General features: G+C 41.6%; 6 protein-coding genes and 1 long non-coding RNA gene across 7 annotated transcripts; 4 read left to right on the top strand and 3 right to left on the bottom strand.

Moving 5' to 3' along the window:
- Positions 1-43: 43 nt before the first annotated feature.
- On the top strand, positions 44-1,959 carry LOC135343771 (mitochondrial assembly of ribosomal large subunit protein 1-like). The gene is made up of 4 exons (XM_064540780.1): positions 44-526; positions 779-973; positions 1,438-1,525; positions 1,733-1,959. The coding sequence occupies exons 1-4, from the start codon at positions 227-229 to the stop codon at positions 1,870-1,872; spliced, it is 723 nt and encodes a 240-aa protein (XP_064396850.1). The 5' UTR covers positions 44-226; the 3' UTR covers positions 1,873-1,959.
- Positions 1,876-9,921, bottom strand: LOC135343751 (mucin-17-like). The gene is made up of 7 exons (XM_064540756.1): positions 9,774-9,921; positions 7,003-9,234; positions 6,433-6,725; positions 5,826-6,088; positions 5,439-5,545; positions 3,367-4,628; positions 1,876-2,886 (listed from the first exon to the last, which is right to left on the bottom strand). Exons 2-7 carry the CDS (start codon positions 9,199-9,201, stop codon positions 2,016-2,018), a joined length of 4,995 nt encoding a protein of 1,664 aa, XP_064396826.1. The 5' UTR covers positions 9,202-9,234; positions 9,774-9,921; the 3' UTR covers positions 1,876-2,015.
- A 62-nt stretch (positions 9,922-9,983) lies between these two features.
- On the top strand, positions 9,984-12,012 carry LOC135343761 (uncharacterized). Its single transcript, XM_064540767.1, has 6 exons — positions 9,984-10,193; positions 10,284-10,391; positions 10,443-10,514; positions 10,564-10,596; positions 10,727-10,997; positions 11,141-12,012. The coding sequence occupies exons 1-6, from the start codon at positions 10,066-10,068 to the stop codon at positions 11,915-11,917; spliced, it is 1,389 nt and encodes a 462-aa protein (XP_064396837.1). The 5' UTR covers positions 9,984-10,065; the 3' UTR covers positions 11,918-12,012.
- LOC135343769 (ubiquitin-conjugating enzyme E2 Z-like) lies at positions 11,920-13,644 on the bottom strand. The gene is made up of 7 exons (XM_064540778.1): positions 13,471-13,644; positions 13,337-13,409; positions 13,069-13,256; positions 12,784-12,895; positions 12,343-12,452; positions 12,178-12,271; positions 11,920-12,096 (listed from the first exon to the last, which is right to left on the bottom strand). The coding sequence occupies exons 1-7, from the start codon at positions 13,617-13,619 to the stop codon at positions 12,013-12,015; spliced, it is 810 nt and encodes a 269-aa protein (XP_064396848.1). The 5' UTR covers positions 13,620-13,644; the 3' UTR covers positions 11,920-12,012.
- A 33-nt stretch (positions 13,645-13,677) lies between these two features.
- LOC135343776 (myosin-2 essential light chain-like) lies at positions 13,678-15,853 on the top strand. The gene is made up of 6 exons (XM_064540785.1): positions 13,678-13,826; positions 13,995-14,013; positions 14,713-14,856; positions 15,261-15,428; positions 15,497-15,574; positions 15,675-15,853. Exons 1-6 carry the CDS (start codon positions 13,824-13,826, stop codon positions 15,701-15,703), a joined length of 441 nt encoding a protein of 146 aa, XP_064396855.1. The 5' UTR covers positions 13,678-13,823; the 3' UTR covers positions 15,704-15,853.
- A 179-nt stretch (positions 15,854-16,032) lies between these two features.
- Positions 16,033-16,755, bottom strand: LOC135343778 (uncharacterized). The gene is made up of 2 exons (XR_010397228.1): positions 16,539-16,755; positions 16,033-16,426 (listed from the first exon to the last, which is right to left on the bottom strand). It is a non-coding gene; the product is annotated as an uncharacterized LOC135343778 (long non-coding RNA).
- Positions 16,756-17,818: 1,063 nt separating this feature from the next.
- LOC135343770 (tetraspanin-13-like) lies at positions 17,819-19,744 on the top strand. Its single transcript, XM_064540779.1, has 5 exons — positions 17,819-17,974; positions 18,035-18,205; positions 18,548-18,805; positions 19,111-19,284; positions 19,567-19,744. The coding sequence occupies exons 1-5, from the start codon at positions 17,906-17,908 to the stop codon at positions 19,639-19,641; spliced, it is 747 nt and encodes a 248-aa protein (XP_064396849.1). The 5' UTR covers positions 17,819-17,905; the 3' UTR covers positions 19,642-19,744.

The following is a 19,744-nucleotide window of genomic DNA, read 5'->3' on the forward strand; positions in this document are numbered from 1 at the left end:
ATACCATGACTCTGGCTATTCTCCATTCCATCCATCAGCAGCTAGTATCTTCTACAAATCTTTTGCAAAGGTCCCCCAGTACAGTATAGTTATAGTACCTGGAGCAATTTTCTTTCCTAATTTCAATCCTAGCTAGATAGGCTAGGATCGTTACATTTGAAATTGAATATTGTGTTTGGCCATGTGGCTCACATAGAAACTTTGCTGTCTTCTATTATCCTCAAGTATGGCTAGTGTGAGAAGATTAAGGCAACAGGTGATGATTTTACTGAAGAGATCCTACTGTTCGCAAACCTTGGGTGCTGTGAGTGCAAGAGCAATGCCTGTAGCAAGATCATTATCACAACTCCACTCAAGACATTACCACTGCAATGGAAATCTTTTAGCTGACAGTGAATCAAAAGACCCCAACTCTATTGAGGACCATAGTCAGGAACAGGCGCAGACTGGTCACCTTGAGTACGACCTCGACAAACTCTTGGAGAACATCAGAGCAGCACAACGCAACACTGAGCTCACTGAAGAGGTTCGAGAGAGAAGAAACGGGTGTCTAACTGCCGTGTGGTCTTGTCTTATTCACCTGTAGCTACAGTATACCTATATCTCTAATGAGCTTTAAATTTGGCTTGTAAATTCGATACCGGTATAGGTAAACAAGCATCAGTTAAAAAGTCATTAAAATTAATGCATGTACTTAATAATAATATTATATGCATGTATAATTATACGTTAAGAGTTTAAATATCGAGTCATCTGTCAAATTTTTTTCTTCATTCAGGTAGCTGACGTGGAGAGGGCTCGTAGCTCACCAATGAGCATTGAGGAGCTTGTAGATTTCCTCCGAGGGGAGAGAGGGGAGGAGGTGGCTGTGATCCAGGTCCCGAGAGAGAGAGAGTACGTCAACTACTTCGTGACCTGTATGGGACTGGGGGGTAGACATATTCAGAGAATGGCCGACAATCTGGCTGCTGAGGTGAGGGCTATGGGGGAATATCAGAGGAAGATCGTCAGGGTCAAAAGGTCTTAAATCATAAAGCTGCTTCCGGAGGGCTTTACACTCAGCTAGCTCCACGTGAATTGGAGATACTAAAGGAAGAGTAGATGAGTGGAATTCAATTAAAGTCCTCCGGAAGCAGCTTTATGATTAAGACCTTTTGACCCTGACGATCCTCCTCTGGTGGAATACTGGCCATGCATATAATACAAATGTGGCTATCTTAATAACTTTGGAAAAGTGAAAATAAACATAAGTTGTAACCACACCAAGCCATCTATTTAGGCAACTACTTAAAGAAAGAGTAATGTCTCAGTTGTGTTAGAGACAAGTCATGTATTAGGGCTTCTAAAATGTTACCTTCCAAACATATGCAGTTCTAACGGCTCATGTTTATTTGTAACTGTCTAGAAGTTTATACACGTTGTTTTGTTTGTTCTCAGGTGAAGAAAGTGCGAGATGGACAGGGCCAGAAGTGTCCTGTGGTAGTGGAGGGGAGGGATAGTGATGACTGGGTGGTGGTGCATCTAGGTGAGGATCGTACAGGCACAAAGACTCCCTTGTACGCTTCTCATTCTGGTTTAATTCAGACATCTGTACTAGCAGGAGTGCATTAAGTATATTATACTAGCTATAATTATAGCAAATAATTATAGTTATCTGAGTTATAGTGTTCAATGGCTGAAATGCTATATACCAGTACATTTATGCTTCTATCTTCTATATAATTATATGCAGGTGACACTGTGGTTCATTTGATGACACAGGAAGCTCGTCAACTCTATCAATTGGAGCAGCTATGGACACTTGGCCATCACTATGATGACCAGTATCAGCGGATGGAGAGAATTAACTTGGAATCAGATGCCCTCAGATAGATATTTAGCACGTATAATAATAATACTGAACTTATTTCAATCAATCCATAAATCATTGTAATTATAATTATGTCCGCAATCAATTAATCATAAGTGAAAAGTTTGATACAAAATCATAATAAAATAGAAATAAGAAATTGTTTTTAAGCTTTGGCCGTGGTTGACAAAGAGCCATATTTATCAAATTCCTTCTTTAAGACAGGTCTATCGAAGCTAGTGTCAAGAACGTCCATCTTTGTTAACGGAGTTGGGCACCCTTTAATGAGGTCACATGACGGAGTGAAGTTGGGCTGAACCAAAAAATGTAGAAATCGTTTGTACAAATCGGAACGGCTCAGTTTTTGATTATGACTGACTCTCTCCTCTTGTTGCATCTTGATCAGCTGTGCCCTTATCACCTTGGTGATCTTTTTCTGTCTGTAGAGAGCAGCTTTATTGAAAGCATACAGCTGTTCCATTTCCCACAAACTCATGGAGGAGAAGTCCCCAACATATGCTGCGTTCACCATGAGGGATGGTTTAACGGGACTAGGGGTGGAGGGAGATGACGAAGGGCCAGGCGTAGCCATAGAATTTTCTGTGAGGGGGGCAGGCTCTGAAGGAGAGGGTGTGTCCACTTCCTCGTTGAAACGCACAGCTGGTTGCACCACCATGGGGTGAGAGTTTTGTTGGGTGAAATTCATCGATGGTGCTTCAATTTTCACACTTGGATTCGTTCTTTGTGTGCTGCTATGATGTGAGTCGCTCCCAAGAGCTTGCATTTCGTGAAACTCATTAATTTTTTTCAAAATGCTCAGTTTGTACTGGTTGCTGTTGTAGTAGCTGGATGGGCTTAGAGGAGAAGTGGGCGTGGCCGTGTGAGTGGTAGAAGGTGTGGTTTGGGCCGAGTGATATGTGAAGGGTGTGGATGGGGAGGGCATGGGGAAGGCACTACTCATAGAAAAACTCGTTGGTACTTCATTTTGTTGAGGCTTCATACTTGGCTTTTTTCCTCCTTGTTTCATATGAAGATACCTAATGAAGTGAGAGAGAGGGGGTGTGTACTACATTCGTAGATGCATGGAAATATTCGCATACAAGCAGAACAAAACAATTACACTAACACCAAGAATACATACATCACTGTAATTATAATAGTAAGCAAAGGAAAGGGTCACACATAAAACAACAAGGCCTTTCAAGAGTGTTGCCCTCTCATGTGTACATTTCCTGCTGCAAACCGAAAGCTCTCACTAATTTAAACACATCATTAGATAAGCCTTCAAAGGGCTACAAAATGTATCTGAAAATGCACACATAGTCCCTAAAGTTAGCTATCAAAGCAGGCCCATTTAGGAAAAAAGGCTTTACTGCTACTACTGTTCTAATATTACAGTGGTGTACGATAATCCTTTAACCAGACATCATGTATTGTGCCCAACTGATAGCCATAGGCTAAATGTACAGTATATATATCTATATCTATATTATACGCACCCACTACTGTACATGTACCTGCTGTGGTCTGGTGTGTACGATGATGGGGGGAGCTGAGGGGACTCAGTCAAAGAAGCACTCCTTCCTGAGCTGGACGACACGGACACAGACCTGCTCCGAGACCCTCCGCTTGGAACGGACACTGTGACCTCTAGTGGTGACGACATTCGAGGACCAGACAACAGCATGGAAGGGATAACGTATGAGTGGGCGTGGCTTGGGGGTGTGGTTTGCTGGGTACTATATTTGCCACTACGTGCATTGTGCCCTGGACTGATGGAAATTTGACCATAGGTGTTCAATTTATGAGCTTGCATGGTGGATTGAGGATGCAGTCGTTTTAAATTGTGTGAGCGTTGGTCCAATTGTGGTATTACAAACGAGGGACTGGCCAATGGCATTTGCGACGAGAGACGAGACGATAAACCCTCCTTCTTTCGTATCTTTGTTTCCTTCTTTGTTTTGTCTTTGGTGCCGCCAGTCGATGTGCTTGGCGACGGTTTGTGGGTCGTTATAGAATAAGACGGTGTCGATTTGTTTCGTGATAGCAGAGGTAGACAGGTAGGGATGTGCCCTGAGGTGTTGATAAACTGTTGCCCTGTATAATTAGAGACAGGTGTTACTGTTGGGAACGGCAACATTGTGTGAGTGGAGATATTGAGTTCTGAAAATTGTGGAGATCCCAGTTCTGAGGGAGCTCTTGCAACGCTGGGAAGTTTAGTGGAGAGTATATCGTTCAGGCTGAACGAAGTGTGCCCAATACTGCTGAGGCGTTTCGTAGGCTCTCTGTTATGGAGTTTCTCTTTTGCTGGCATTTGTGAGATTATTGCCGAGGGTATCTGGAGAGGAACAATTCCCTGCCATTGAGAGGTAGAGGGCGAGAGACGCACTGGATTGCAGCTGGATATCTGGAAGGGAATGTAGACGGGTGGAGTGGGCGTGGCAGTTTCGATAGTGGGTGTAGCTGATACAAGAGGATTCGAAAATGGTTGTGTTCTGATTGACGCTGGTGTCGCCAAGACAGATATGGGCTTGGCTTGAAAATTAGGCAGTGGTTGATTAAGTTGAAAGGAGGATTGTGGCTTGTTACTGGGAGCATTTGGTGTTATTTCGAGGTCATTTATTTCTCTGTGCACCGTCCAGGTATCATCTTTAGTGAGGGTCTTCACAGAGGAGGAAGATGGGGAAAGGAGTTCTTCCTCTTCCTCTTCCGATTCAGTTTCCTCAGGGGCAGTTGACGACGGGTCATTTATCTTGTTTTGTTTGGACACATTTCTAGCCTGTAGTGTTGTTGAGAGAAACAGGGAAACTAAATACACACAACAACAATTAGAGCGTACATGTATGTAGCATTATACATGTACAATTGCAGCCTTACAAGAATCCATTACAACATCTTAATGGAATGGCATCTTTACATGTAATACAATCATTTTACATACTGTAACAATGGTCTATTTGTGTTGAGTTAGACCTTCATAAAATTGTCATAACTTTGTTATACTTCACTGAAATTCAAAGTTTCATATACTATTGGATTCCTTGTTAAAAAGCGCTTCTATCTATATGCTGTAGAGCTGGCAAGCTCCAACCAGCTAAAAGTTAGCATTTTCCATGTAGAAAATTGTCATAACTTTGTTATACTTCACTGAAATTCAAAGTTTCATATACTATTGGATTCCTTGTTAAAAAGCGCTTCTATCTATATGCTGTAGAGCTGGCAAGCTCCAACCAGCTAAAAGTTAGCATTTTCCATGTAGAAGTCCCAGGCATACTTGTCTACGCATTAAGAAGCCATAGTTGACCACATAATTTCCGGGGTCGAATTCAATGCAAATAGACTTCAGTACTTGTTACTCAGTTTAAAATTACTTTAGAGGAGAGCCCCCCCCACTACACACACACACACACACACTCACACACTCACACACACACACACACACACACACCACACACACACACACACACACACACACACACACACACACACACACACACACACACACACACACACACACACACACACACACACACACACACACACACACACACACACACACACACACACACACACACACACACTCACTCACATTGGCTCTGTTGTCTCTAGCTTTCTTCAAGTACACCTTCTTCTCTTCAGGCTTCACTTTTCGTCTCCATACAGACCACACCACCTTGGCCTTCTTAATCCACGGGCCTACAGAAAACAGACGGCACCACGTGTACACAAAATAATAATTTGATAATACACTGTTAGTAGGTAAATGTTTCAATAAACCGATAGCACAGATCAAGGGAACCTATGACACGTGTACTGCTGTCCTGGGTGGCAACGGAATCTTTGAAAGACATATACCTTTTACTAGAAGTTAAATAGGAATACCAGAGCTTAAGATTTAATTGGACTCGTAAATTGAAGCTGTCCTATTTTAATGAATTGCAATTTTTGTATACACCTATAATTATGTTACACGAACTTTTGGTGTTGAGTATGTCAGGAATGTGTTCCATGGCGTAGAGCATTGGAGCTGTTAGAGCGTTAGTTCCCAGTGCAAGGTCCTTCTCCCAACGCATCAGTAGTTTGTGATGATCAGATTCCACACCGTCCTCCTTATTCCAAGATGTGTGTGTGTGCACAGTGCGAGGAGGTAGTTGATCTTTGGATCTAGTTAATTTGGATCTAGTTAATCTTTGTTGCTGGGTGTTGGCGGGTTCCAGTTGTATCTTACTCCTGTGTGTACTGCAGAATGAGGAATTACAAGTGTGGTCAGTCAATAATTAATGTTAAAACCCACGTGGTTGACAATTTTACAGCTATTAATGCAAATAGCTAGACCAAGTCAGGAATAAAAGAAAGGCCTGGGAATGAGGCTAGAGACATGACTGAATAACAGGAATACCTGTGTGTACTGTATATGTACATGCAGAACGAAGAATCACAAGTGTGGCTAGTCTATGTATTGAAGGCTTAAAATGAAACTATCATATTTTCTATAAAAATACCAAAACCAGCTGTTCCCTTATGCTGTAAACATACACATATGCTTAATACACAAACGTGTGTGTGTGTGTGTGTGTACTCACCCGCTGATGTGCTTGGCAACACTGGCAATGGGTGTAGTTTTGTGAGCTGACAACGGACAGATATCCACCTCTGGAATGTCAGTGAGAATGCTGGCCAGGACGTTGCCCTTGGGCGGAGTGGGTTTGGCCTGTGGCTTTGATTGAGAGCGGACAGGGGAGCTGTTGTCATAACGACTCCTCTTCGGAGAAGGGGGAGGAGAGAACTGTTTACTTTTCTTGTGTTTGACCTTCTTCTTGGAGTGAGATTTTCTTTTAGATTTGAGCTCGTTATCTTGTCTTCTTGAGACTTTGGCCTGAATAAAGGAGCAATAAAAGTCATTACCCCTTCAGCTACAATTGCATCACTGCACACACATTATGAGAATCATTAGACACCAAATTACGCCAATTACGTTCAAATGACTCATCCGCCAAATGTAATACCTGCCCAGTTATATGGTATAATGTACACAAATTTCCTTTCACTCCCCCATGCAGATAGGTCTGCCTTCATTAATGTTCCTTAAGAACTAGAAACCAGTGAGATGTGTGCTACATTGAACTAGATAACACATCGAAAATCTCATATACCTTGGCAATTAATCTCCTAGCTTTAGAGGCTTTCCCTGTGCCTGTAATACTCGATTTTTGCTCAGCATCTTTTATTGGCTGTGGTAGGTCATACTCCTCCCCACTCATAGCAGAGAGTGTAGTCTCGGACATATCGTCTTCTGAGAGCACCCCCTCCAAAGTGGGTGGGGATTGCTGTGTGGCCACGCCATGCTTAGCGGTTGGGTCCTCACTGGTTACAGCCTCGTTCAGGTCCATTGGGGTGGGTGATTCAGAGCGTGGAGTTTCAATAGGCTTATCTAATTCGATAGAAGTAACAGGCTCAGACAGTTTATCTTCTTGTGTGGTAACCTGATTCATGGTGACATTTGCCTCACATTCATCAGAAACTTGAGGGCTGCTCAGAATAGGTTCATCTCCCCTCATAGGTACAGGTATAACAGTGTTGCTAGTTCGTACAAGGCTGCAGTCTTCAGTAGAGAACTCTTGGTGTAAACTTGTTTGCTCACTGCTATTGACAGGCTTGTTAAAGTCATTGCTAGTTCGTACAAGACTGCAGTCTTCAGTAGAGAACTCTTGGTGTAAACTTGTTTGCTCACTGCTATTGACAGGCTTGTTAGAGTCATCGCTAGTTCGTACAAGGCTGCAGTCTTCAGTAGAGAACTCTTGGTGTAAAATTGTTTGCTCACTGCTATTGACAGGCTTGTTAAAGTCATCGCTAGTTCGTACAAGGCTGCAGTCTTCAGTAGAGTACTCTTGGTGTAAACTTGTTTGCTCACTGCTATTGACAGGCTTGTTAGAGTCATCGCTAGTTTGTACAAGGCTGCAGTCTTCAGTAGATAACTCTTGGTGTAAACTTGGTTGCTCACTGCTATTGACAGGCTTGTTAAAGTCATCGCTAGTTTGTACAAGGCCGCAGTCTTCAGTAGATAACTCTTGGTGTAAACTTGTTTGCTCACTGCTATTGACAGGCTTGTTAAAGTCATCGCTAGTTTGTACAAGGCTGCAGTCTTTAGTAGAGTACGCTTGGTGTAAACTTGTTTGCTCACTGCTATTGACAGGCTTGTTAAAGTCATCGCTAGTTCGTACAAGACCGCAGTCTTCAGTAGAGTACGCTTGGTGTAAACTTGGTTGCTCACTGCTATTGACAGGCTTGTTAGAGTCATCGCTAGTTCGTACAAGGCTGCAGTCTTCAGTAGAGTACTCTTGGTGTAAACTTGTTTGCTCACTGCTATTGACAGGCTTGTTAAAGTTATCGCTAGTTCGTACAAGACCGCAGTCTTCAGTAGAGTATTCTTGGTGTAAACTTGTTTGCTCACTGCTATTGACAGGCTTGTTAGAGTCATCGCTAGTTCGTACAAGGCCGCAGTTTTCAGTAGAGTACGCTTGGTGTAAACTTGGTTGCTCACTGCTATTGACAGGCTTGTTAGAGTCATCGCTAGTTTGTACAAGGCTGCAGTCTTCAGTAGAGTACTCTTGGTGTAAACTTGTTTGCTCACTGCTATTGACAGGCTCGTTAAAGTCATCGTTTTCCACTTCATTTATCGTGGGTTCATTTAATGGGGTACAGTTTGCCAAATCATCAACTGCTAAGCTGTTATCAAGTCCCGTATCAGAGGCAGGTGACGGACTACTAATTGGAGTGTGGAATGTGTGTACGTCATCTTCACCTAGAGCTGGAACACTTTCAGTTTCAGTAGAGTCACCGGAAAAATCGATGGGCTCTTTTTTGAGAGACTGTTCAATACTGTAAAGCGTTTCATTGTGAAAAGCAGCCGGTTGTGCTGTGATACTGCTCTCTCTCGAACTATCGCCTGAAGAAACTATCTCCTTCTTAATTTTCATCATACTGCTGCTGCCAGGAGACCTTGAATGACTGAATATCGTGACTAAATTCTGTATGAGCCTTCTTGCACTGTTTTTGTCTTCTATTTTCTGAGTACTCGAAGACTTGTTAGCACTGCTACTTCGTGAAATTGGCTTAGGGTGAGAGCCGGGACTAATAGGTACCGATGAAGCCCTCGAATTAGATGGATAGTGTTTCACAAGTCTTTTTCCTGAATACGAATACCCTGGCGGTCTCGGAGCTAGTGTACCGTGATTAGTGGAGAAGAGATCAAGTGAATAAGTTCTGGAGCGTGTGAATCGACTGTCACTTTTGGACAAGTTCTTGGCTGTATTGTCGTCACTTTTATCGTCTTTTATTGCATTTTCATCCATCTCGACCAGATAATAGGCCTTGGGCCATTGACTCTGCATGGTTACAGAGTGTTATAATAAATATGTGGTAGTTATAATGGGTCTGCTTAGAGTAACAAAGCAACAATCGATTTAATTAACCACATGACCCGGGGGTGGAGAAGTAATAGTACTCTAAAACTATTAGCTTAATATTAATGGTAGAGAACCTTCAGATTAGTTTGCAAACAGGGACATGCTGCAACCTTGCAAAAGGTGCTCAAAGCAAACAGTTGTCTGATGTACTATTACCACCCATTAACACACTATTAGCTGCATTGCTTAGGGAGTGTTAACTACCTCAAATTAAGGTACCAATGGGAAACAAAGCTATAATTATACAAAGACAAGAAATGTTTTTAATTAACCGTGACACATAATTTATAGTTTTATCAGGTCAATAGTACAGATTGTGTTTAAAGCACAGCTCTGAATTTGAGAAGCAATGCTACACGTACGTACACGTACGTACACGTACACAGCATATAAATGCAAGAGCATTTCTGTTCTTTCCAGACTAACTATATTTTTAGACCCTTTGCCTCTGCACTCACCACAAATTATCAGAAGCTGTAGATAGTAGGGGACCACACAGAGCATTCGGTTCTACTGTCCTATGTTTGTAATTGCTATGTCTTTGCTTTCAAGGTCCACGATGATAGATACCGGTAGGTCATAAGTTCACGCCTCCTTGTGGGCTAGAGATTATGCATTTATGGTGAAGGGGTGGGGCTCAGAATTATTGCAGTTACTGTATCCTGGAAACGTTGCGGGGGTGGGGCTGCTGCAGCTCTTTTGAACTGTGATAAGTAATCAGACTGTGTTACTGCACTGCATGTTGCAGCAATGGCTACAATGGAGCAGCCCCCAGGAGCTAGTGGTAGTGGGAGCTTACCACTTCTCTCTCCTACCATTCAAGCCACACAGCTGCTCACTCCAAGACAAATGGATAGATTCACTATTGATCAATCACAGTAGGTCCTAGTTTTAAAGTTTTATTCACAACATGATCAGTATGTACGTATACAGACTATACAAACCTCGTTAATTTCTTTGTGATGCAGCTATCATGATCACTTGCGGAATTCTATTGCAACCACACAACCATCAGAGAAGAATGCTGTCCAGAGAAGAGTGACGAGAATGGGAGACAACTACTTCTTTCTACAGAAGTGAGCTCCAGTTCAATTCGCTGTCATTGTTATATAATAATATTCTCATAGGGACCTACCAGTGGAACAGTCTTATGCACGAACAGCTCTTCAGTTGTGTCCAGTTCGACCTTGGGATCAAATGTGAGTGTGATCACATTATAAGTTATTGATCGGTTTTTTATCATAACAGATTGGAAAGGCCACTCAAGTCTGCAAATGTAGTGTGAGTCCCTGTGAATTGTACATTATTATGTGAAATTCATACGTTATTATTGGATGCCACACATATATTCATCACCTATAGTGTCTACGGTTGATTAGCTGAAGCTATAACCATTATTATTGCCACACAGACAAAAAGAAATCCACTTGCCTTTCCCTCAAGAGCATCCCTATACTTCTCACATTTCAAGATTTACCATATTTCCGGACACAGCTAGCAACAATATGGTGAATGCTCAAACACAGACGGGAAATCCACCATTGATCTACGAGGTGTCACACAAGGCCGGGGACTCGGATCGAAGAGTTGAGTGTAGACACCTCAGAACTCCAGGAGATTTGAACTTGACATCAGGAGCAGGAACGATGCTTTGGGACTTGCCAAGATCACAAAGGCACAAGGTGTAACATGGTGTATATACTAGCTAGCTTGTTACTAGATTCAAGCCTACACTAAACAAATTAGTGTTACACTTCCTAAACAGCTAGCTAAAAACCTAATACTGGTACACACCTGCATTGGATATGCTTTTTTTTTACTGCAGAGAGCCTACACCTACCCTGCTCCCAGCCAACAGTACAGCAGGCCACTAACTGCTCCGCAATACCTTCCATTGCCCTCTACCATCAAGCCCTCATTGGCCAACCAATACAACACACCAGCCTCACAGATGGCGTTGAGGAGAATCCACCAAGTACTTACTCGCACAACCACATACTCTGAGCAATTCTCCCCTCCAAACACACCCACAGGCTTGCCAAACATTCTTAAGACAGCATACACCTTTCGATCACGAGATAGCCATCGACCTTGGACGGCTGAGAGCAGAGGAAAGTACAACAGAGTATCAGTCTCTGCACAAGAAAGCAGTCTTGGTACATCGAGGTTACAAACAGCAACTGATGACAGTTCAAGCAATCAAGAGGTTGAGAATAATGAGTCCACTTCATTAGACGTGGAGATTGAACAAGATACAAAAGAGAAAAAACCAATTATGGCTGATGCATGCACACAGACTGAGGAGGGAAGAACCGAATTCCCCTCACTATTCACTGATCACCAAGTACGTGATCGAAATGAATCAGTTAGGACTACTGTTGATCCTGGACTAAACATTTCTCAGCGATCAAACTTGAACACACCACGAACTGCACAATCCACTCAAAGACTCATGAGCTTGTTTAATGGCTTCAACAAAACAGATATTTGCAAACGATTCCACGAAGAGTTTCCTGAAAAGGCTCCAGATTTGAGAGAGTACGGTCTCCAAAATGGGAAGAGACATACTATACATGGTAGCCATGCTTATTACTTTCATTAGCATGATGTTTTTATTGCATAAAATATCACACATGAACATGTATTTGCTGTTAATATGTACAAAGTAAACTGAATGACGTCACGAATAAAATGAAACTAACTATACTTGGCGAATAATTTTTCAAGTCTTGAGATTATTTTTTTGAAATTGAATGTCCCTTTGTTGATTCTAAATGGATCCTGCAGAGAGTGGGGGGGGGGGGGGGGTAATATACAGAGCAGGGGGGGTTAAATATACAGAGTAGTAATCGCACCGCTTACCATCATAGGTTGTCCATCGAGCCTGGAGGCTGTTTCTGTGGCTGTGGCCATGTAGCACTCGTACAAACTAACAAATGTAGACTTCTTTAACTCGCTGAAATCAAATCAACAATCAATGTAAGTACAAGATGAAATGTGAAATGGAATAACAGTTTTTTGACTCACAAGAGGTCAGGTGGACACTTGTTATTCTCCAAGGCATCACAAACAGCAACTCTCAGTGTCTCATGCCGAATTATGTCATTGTAATGCTCCACTTCCCCTGGATTGTGCTCCTGGAAGAGATCACATGAGCATAGCAGCAAGCTGACATTGATTGGAGTGAAACGTACAACGAAAAGTGTACTATTGACAATTTGTACTCTATCGAGACCACCTGGGTACAGCGATCAACATTCTAGGTACCTCTTAAGAGCCATGCCAACAGATTAAAAAAGACGACTCTTAGTGAGTGGCCCCGCCCCATAGACGGTCGCTAAATACAAGTTACGCTATGCCAAGTGGTTTGAAGGGTAAATATTTTGGCAGCTTTCTCTATAACGAAAAATCTACATAGAAGCATTTCACAATAGAAGTACCCCAGTTTGTAGTAGTAAATTAACATACTCGCTCAAATCCTGGCTCGTTGTGGTATGGTTTCTCATTCATCAATGTTTGTATTGAGAGAAGCACACTCTGCAGTGACTGTGTGGGGCTCCAGGGTGGACCATGCCATGTGCTGCAAGGAAACAGCAAAACAATATAATTATAGTGCCAGGATGTTAAATATTTTTGCGAATTTGCAACAAGTCATTCCATTGTGATAATTCAAGGGTATAAAAAGATTTCTCTACAGATTGCAATCATGTTTGTACAAGATACACACTGCCTGACTATGACATTTTTGCTTACCCTAAAATACTGAGACAGACTTTGCCATTCCTATAGAGGTTAGGGTTGAATCGAACAGTTCCACACCCAGTGGTCATGAATTTAACTCGAGGAGATGTCAGGGGATAGGTAGGGGGGTATCGGAGGTAGTAGTGGAAGAAGCCTCCCTCATATGGAGTGTCAAATGGTCCCGTTATCAGTACATGGAGCTACATTCAACGCGTAAGCGTGTGAATGATAGTGGATAGCTAGCTAGCCATGCTTAACCATGTACCATGTGTTCACTTACTCTTGTTAAATCGTCACCATCAGGAAGCACACAGATGCCGGGAGAAGGATCTTTAAAGATGTTCTGTAGATCTCTACAATTGAAAAAATATCAGTGGATGCTCACATTGGGCCTGGGCTAGATCAACCTCTCACCTCTGAATTCTGACCAAAGCCACAGAGCTGTGTTTCTCTTTGTCCCAGTCAAGAGAGGTTAGAGGGTCCCAAGGTGGTAATACCTTCTTGGGAATAGCCGCTAGGAGTGAGTCTTCTTCAGCTGCTCCTGGAGCATATGGAGTGGCCATTGTGTATTTATATGGGTATGTCCTGAGTTGCAGGCAGCCCCGCCCATAAGACCGATCATTACCAAATAGGTATTCAGTTCACACCCACTAACCACAACAAAATTCTTGAACAACTGAGCTTGAGAGTACGAGTGCTAGCGACGACAAACAAAGAAGCGATACCTGTCTCTCCTAGCTGACTAGACTACAATTCTTCTCTACAAAATGGTGAGCTTGTGATATGAGGTAGCTACATGTAGCAAGTTTAATATCTTACTGAAGCTTCAAAGTGAATTTGATGTTGTTGACTTTCAAGATTTATTTTTGATAATTATGTCTGAGCTTTATCCGTAATTATATTTGGATTATCTTATGCACTGTCTTCTTCCTTTGCAGGCATCAGACGACCAAGCTGGTGAGTGTTCCTAGTTATTTAAAGCTCTAGTGCGTAGTGGTTTGTGTACGTACGTATATGTTTGCCTGGTGCTACAACAATTTCGACCCATCCCTTGGCTTAGTGTAACAATTCATGTGCATTTATTTGGTAATCCATTGTGCTTGGCTTTGGTGTGTGTGATACCAGGAGTAGTGCATGAATACTGGTGATACATATGCATGCTGTGTTGTTATCTAAATTCCTGCGTTGTATTGCTAGCTACAACATATCGTGTAGGAGGAGATTGTTTGAACAAACTGATAGTATAAGCTTTCAATACATATTGAACTAATCATGTGGGGGTGCGTCAAATTTAAGTGCATGACGATCACGTTACTTCCTTTATACCCACACAGTCGTCGTGTACTGTTATATTTTTATTACTATGACTGCATAATAACTGGTGGATAATGGGACCATAATTTATACCAATTTCCTTGATGTTCTGTGTACATCATTGTCATATCATTCGTTTGGTGTAATTGAGCCCTGTATGACCTAATATGGCAGAAATGTACATGGTAGCATATCAGGCTGGAAATATGCCAAGTATTTAGTGTGTTTGTTGGATGGCTGATTGACTGTGTTATTAAGACGCATTGTGTAGATGCTCACTATAGTTACACGTACACACACACACACACACACACACACACACACGCACACACACACACGTAGATATTCACGATGCTTTTGCTCTATTCGACAAGCGTGGAGACAACAAGATTGATGCTACCCAGATTGGAGACATAATGCGGGCTCTTGGATTGAACCCCACCGAGGCTGAGCTGAAAAAGATTGTAAAGGAGGTTGACCCAAATGGTGAGAACTTAAAATATATCTAAGTGCATACTTGTAAGACCAAGTAGTCTGTAGTGTTGCAGGTACCTGAGCCTCTCTGGTGACCTGTTGCAATACAGGCTAGTAAAGTTTTGTTTCTTCCTATTTTGATCAGACTGTGTTTTTTCTTTTCCATTACCAAAACAGACAGTAAGTTCCTGCTCACTGGCCCTGTGTACACGTAGCTACAGCTGTGTATGTGTGCCCTCTGTCTTTGTGTGTACGTGTGTGACCACCTCCAATCTACTTGGCCTATGTGTGTGCTTGTATGATGTAACTGCACAAATCAGCATTCAGGTGGTACTGGATCAACATGACTAGTGTGTATACTGTACATTGTGTCGAGAATACTGTATGTATGTGTTTGTCTTTGTGGAACTTTTCAGGCCACAAAAGGATATCTTTTGAGGAGTTTCTGCCGCTGTTCAACTCTCAGAAGCAGAAGAAAGAACAGGGCTCCACTGAGGACTTTATTGAGGGACTGAAGGTGTTTGACAAGGAGGGTAATGGCTACATCAACTCAGCTGAACTGAGGCATGTCCTCACTTCTCTCGGTAAGCCCCTCCCACACACACACTTTCCACATGCGTTCTAATTAAGCGCTGTTGTTTTGATTTTCCAGGGGAGAAGTTGACAGACGATGAGGTAGATGTACTCTTAAGTGGTGTTGAAGACAGTCAAGGACAAGTACTCTATGAAGGTAAACAAGAACTCGATATAATTATTCATTTGCATGTTGTTTACTACTGTATTCTCTTGAAACTATGTTGCCCACTTAAATTTTTTTCGTTTTCCTGCAGATTTCGTGAAAATGGTTATGTCAGCCTAAAAGCACTCTCAACAGAACTGATAAACAATTATGCTAGAGTATTAGTTTTTATGTCAATATTGAAGCAGATTACATTGCGCCCAACATAAGTATGTTAAGTACATGTATGCTACGTGTAGATTGATGATTGATAATAATTATTATTTAGTGTTCTCGTTTTGTCTTACACATGAAAAACCATGTGTGTTCCTTAATTAATTTTACTGATGATTCTAATTAAAGAGCGGCTATCCTACTCTTGTTGAAGCCCACCATAGAACTTCAGCACTCACTAACCACACCCATCCTTATTGAAGCCCTCCAACATGCTTTATTCAAGTTGACAATAATTATGAAAAATGTAAAAATGTCATATACATACACACAATTATTTTTACAAATTGCCAAAACACGACAACAATATTATTTACAACAATTATTATTATTTACACTAAGAAGTCCAATTAATGACTATAGTTCTCAGTGTAAGAAGCCAACGTCACACACACACACACCCATATACATTATAGTCACACCATGCAAAATGCCCTCAAAAGCCACTTCACCCTGAATGTAAGGACCAAGCTCCATACAAAATACTTCACTTATATTCCAAGCTTAAAATTCAACTAATGCTCCACGCAAACTAACGCTCCACGCAAACTAAATGCTCCATGCAAAACTACCTGTACAAACCACCTCCATACTGTATCAGTAGATCACCTCATGACCACTCTGAGATACCTTGATAGGAAAAAGAACCAAGTGAGAAAATTTGATGTCTTATGAAAATGAAAAGAGCAAGTTTAAAATGGATGCTCAATTGGTAGGATAGAAACGATAAACAAAAACATACCAAGTATCCAACTGTGTAAAGAAACACAGTGGCACTACCTGACCGGAGTAGTGCAGCCGGTATCTGGTAGGGGGATGGCAGACAAGGTTAGAATGCACACATATACACACACACACATATACCACAGCTACATGAACATAACATAAAATTGGAACAGGTTTTGAAATTACAGTGTACATACCGAGTCAAGTCCACCAGGGACTAGTTACTCTGATTACGATGAAGATTGCTTGCTACAATTGGCACAAAACTCCAGAGAGACGATATCTTTAGCAACATGTAAACACACACCGCCACTGTGAGATCCGTGTTTCTGACGCTTTGAAGGATTTTCTTCAGGTTCGGAAAGGGGTCGTTTTCGAGAGAACGAAGATGACAGTTTGATTCCTTTCACTTGTGGGATATTTTGGATCAAAGATGAAAGGGTGCTTTCGTTCATTAACACGCTCTTTAGATAAAGAACTTCCGATTGTAACCGTGTACACTTTTGTTGAAATTCGTGACACTTTGTCTTCAGGATGATATTTTCAGTTTTAAATGTTGTACAAGACTTCTCAAGGTCCTCCACATATCGTTTCTTCTTTTGACGATTCAAACGTGCAGCCTCGGCATTCTTTCTGTTTCGGTCATACTGTTCGTTGGCCATAGTCGACTTTCCAGATTTAGGGGTGGTAGGTTGGGGTGGGTCAAACAGATCTTTTGATTCGCTAGAGGGGGGTAGCGAGAAATCAACTCCAAACAAACTTGATAAGAGATTATAATCGTTGTTGACACTGCTTAGGACACCAGAGTCTTCACTATCGACAGATTGAGGGGAGTAGACGGGAGAAAACTTCTCAAATCTCGGTTCAGAAAGATCCAGTTCCGGCGTCAACAATTCATTCTCGGTCCCACTTCTTGTGCCAATCGGGAAAGTCACATCAAGGTTCAGTTCAGTGATGGTGTCATCTAACACAGTCTCGTTAGCCAGGACTTGTTCTGTGATTTCTGTGGACAAAAGAGCCATTGGAAAATGAGAGAGAGAGTTCTCTTTGATAAATTATGTTCGTTACCGACCTCTTTGGGATTGAGTCTTCACTTGAGGATGCAGTCTACACGTCCACCGTAGTCCACTGTAGTCAAAAGTTCAGCAAATGGGTAATTTCCTATGGTGTGATCTTTTTATAGGCAAAAAACTTCAACGCGACAAAGGTACGTTTTAGGGGCGAACGTCCACAAAACGTTTCTTGGCCTAATGCGCATGCGCACGTGTGATGTAATCATTACGTCATACAAGATAAATATAACTAACCTTTTGAACCCTACTGCCCTTTGACCTGCGATAATGACCTATGAACTTTAAGCTTTACTAAGCTAACAATAACAAGATGGCCTCAAAATGGTGTGGATTTGGAGCCTTCAGATGCTACCTGTTGCTATTGAATGCCTTCTACATTGTAAGTACATAAACCTATCAAACACCTATGAATTATCTCTATCAACGTATCATTTTGCAGGCAATTTCAATGTTCCTCATAGGACTGGTTGTGGCGGCTCGGTCGTTTGCGTACCAGATCTCCAGTGTATTTGTGGTGATTGGAGTGGCTGTTGTGGCATCGATACTGTTCATTCTGGCCATCATTGGAATTGTGGCATCCATCAAACAGCATCAAATCATGCTCTTCTTTGTATCCTAAGACTACACATAATACTATGTACCCGTATTACTAGAATGTTTTGCGAGCATCAAACATATGCGAAATTTGTGAGGGTTTATCAATTCGTGACAATAAAATCGCATTAGTACTAGTAATTACACACGATTCTTGCCAGAACGCAGATCGCAAAGAGTCAATTTTTCTGCTAATATGGCTCATTTGCAAAGGTTTTTCATCCGCAAAATATTCTAGTAATACGGTTCGTGCATAAGTTACAGTAACAGTTGTTACAATTGTAGTGATTGGGCAATGCCTACTCGAGTTGAAAAGGGCTAAGGAATGGGTGTATTTTTCTTAACAGTTTATGTATAGTATATGATTCTGTTAGGCATGTCGGGAGTGACTCTTTTTGCAGTGTCTGCTGGTACTCTTGCATTTCACCAGGATTTTCAAGAATCTGCATTTCGTAACTCATGGGAGTCCCTCACTGTCAGAGAAAAGACTGACGTTCAAAATTCTCTCAACTGTTGTGGGTTTGATGAGCTTACCAAGAACCGTCTGTCCAATGGAACAGAAGAGTGCAACGCTGGCCATCCTTTCTGTAACACAACCACTCTGTTAGCAGTAAATGTAAGTTACTGCTCCTTAAACACTGAATGTTCCACAGTCATGTGATATAATTATATCAAGCTTACTATCTCAGCGGTCCTGTACCGGATGATATTCTATTAGCCTAGACGTAGTATACCGTACTCAGCAGGTAATTTTTCAAATTTCCGTGCAACTCAAAATGGTGACGTAGGACCTATTGCAAATTATTTTCTGATTAAGTTCTAAATACAAGAAAGTATGAAATTTTGCACATCTCACAAATATTACAGTACTTATTCCTGTGACACATGTATTGTTATTTCTAACCATACAATCGTTCACAGAAATGTTGCCACACCTACAATCCGTCTGCTGTGTACCCCCCCGCTGGCAATGACACCTGTTACATTGATGAAACGTGTCCCGATTGTCACCCTTGCTACGACTCTTGGAAGTCTACCGTCACAGCAGGGGTGAAAACAGCCGGTGCATTTGGACTAGTTTTTAGTTTCACTCAGGTATGTACCTGAGATATATAAATACAGTGGTTATAACGGATACCTTAAGGGAACGAAGTTTAGTTTTGCACACAATAAACTGCTCTGGCCTGCATGGCCTTAAAAAAGTAAAATGAAAGGCCAACTGTTATAATAAAATTTTTAATTATCAGATGCCTTTCTTTGAGGGTAGATATTAGGAGATGTTCCGCTGTCTTACTACGCAATAGATACCGTTGTATTGTGTATGCATACAAGATAGTGTCAAACTGTGCAATCATGATTTGTTTTCTTCTGATGCAGATTTTGGGGATTTTGATTACTTTTCGTTACCGAAACTTGAAAGATCCTTATGCAAACCCCAGTGAATACTTATAAGAGACGATTTTATTATACAATTGGAGAATCATTATTTTATTATCCACTGATGTATGGTATTCAGAGATTATGTTTTTACAATATTAATTTTAATTACACTTCA

Source organism: Halichondria panicea, chromosome 11, assembly GCF_963675165.1.
Source record: "Halichondria panicea chromosome 11, odHalPani1.1, whole genome shotgun sequence".
NCBI classification, from domain to species: Eukaryota; Metazoa; Porifera; class Demospongiae; order Suberitida; family Halichondriidae; genus Halichondria; species Halichondria panicea.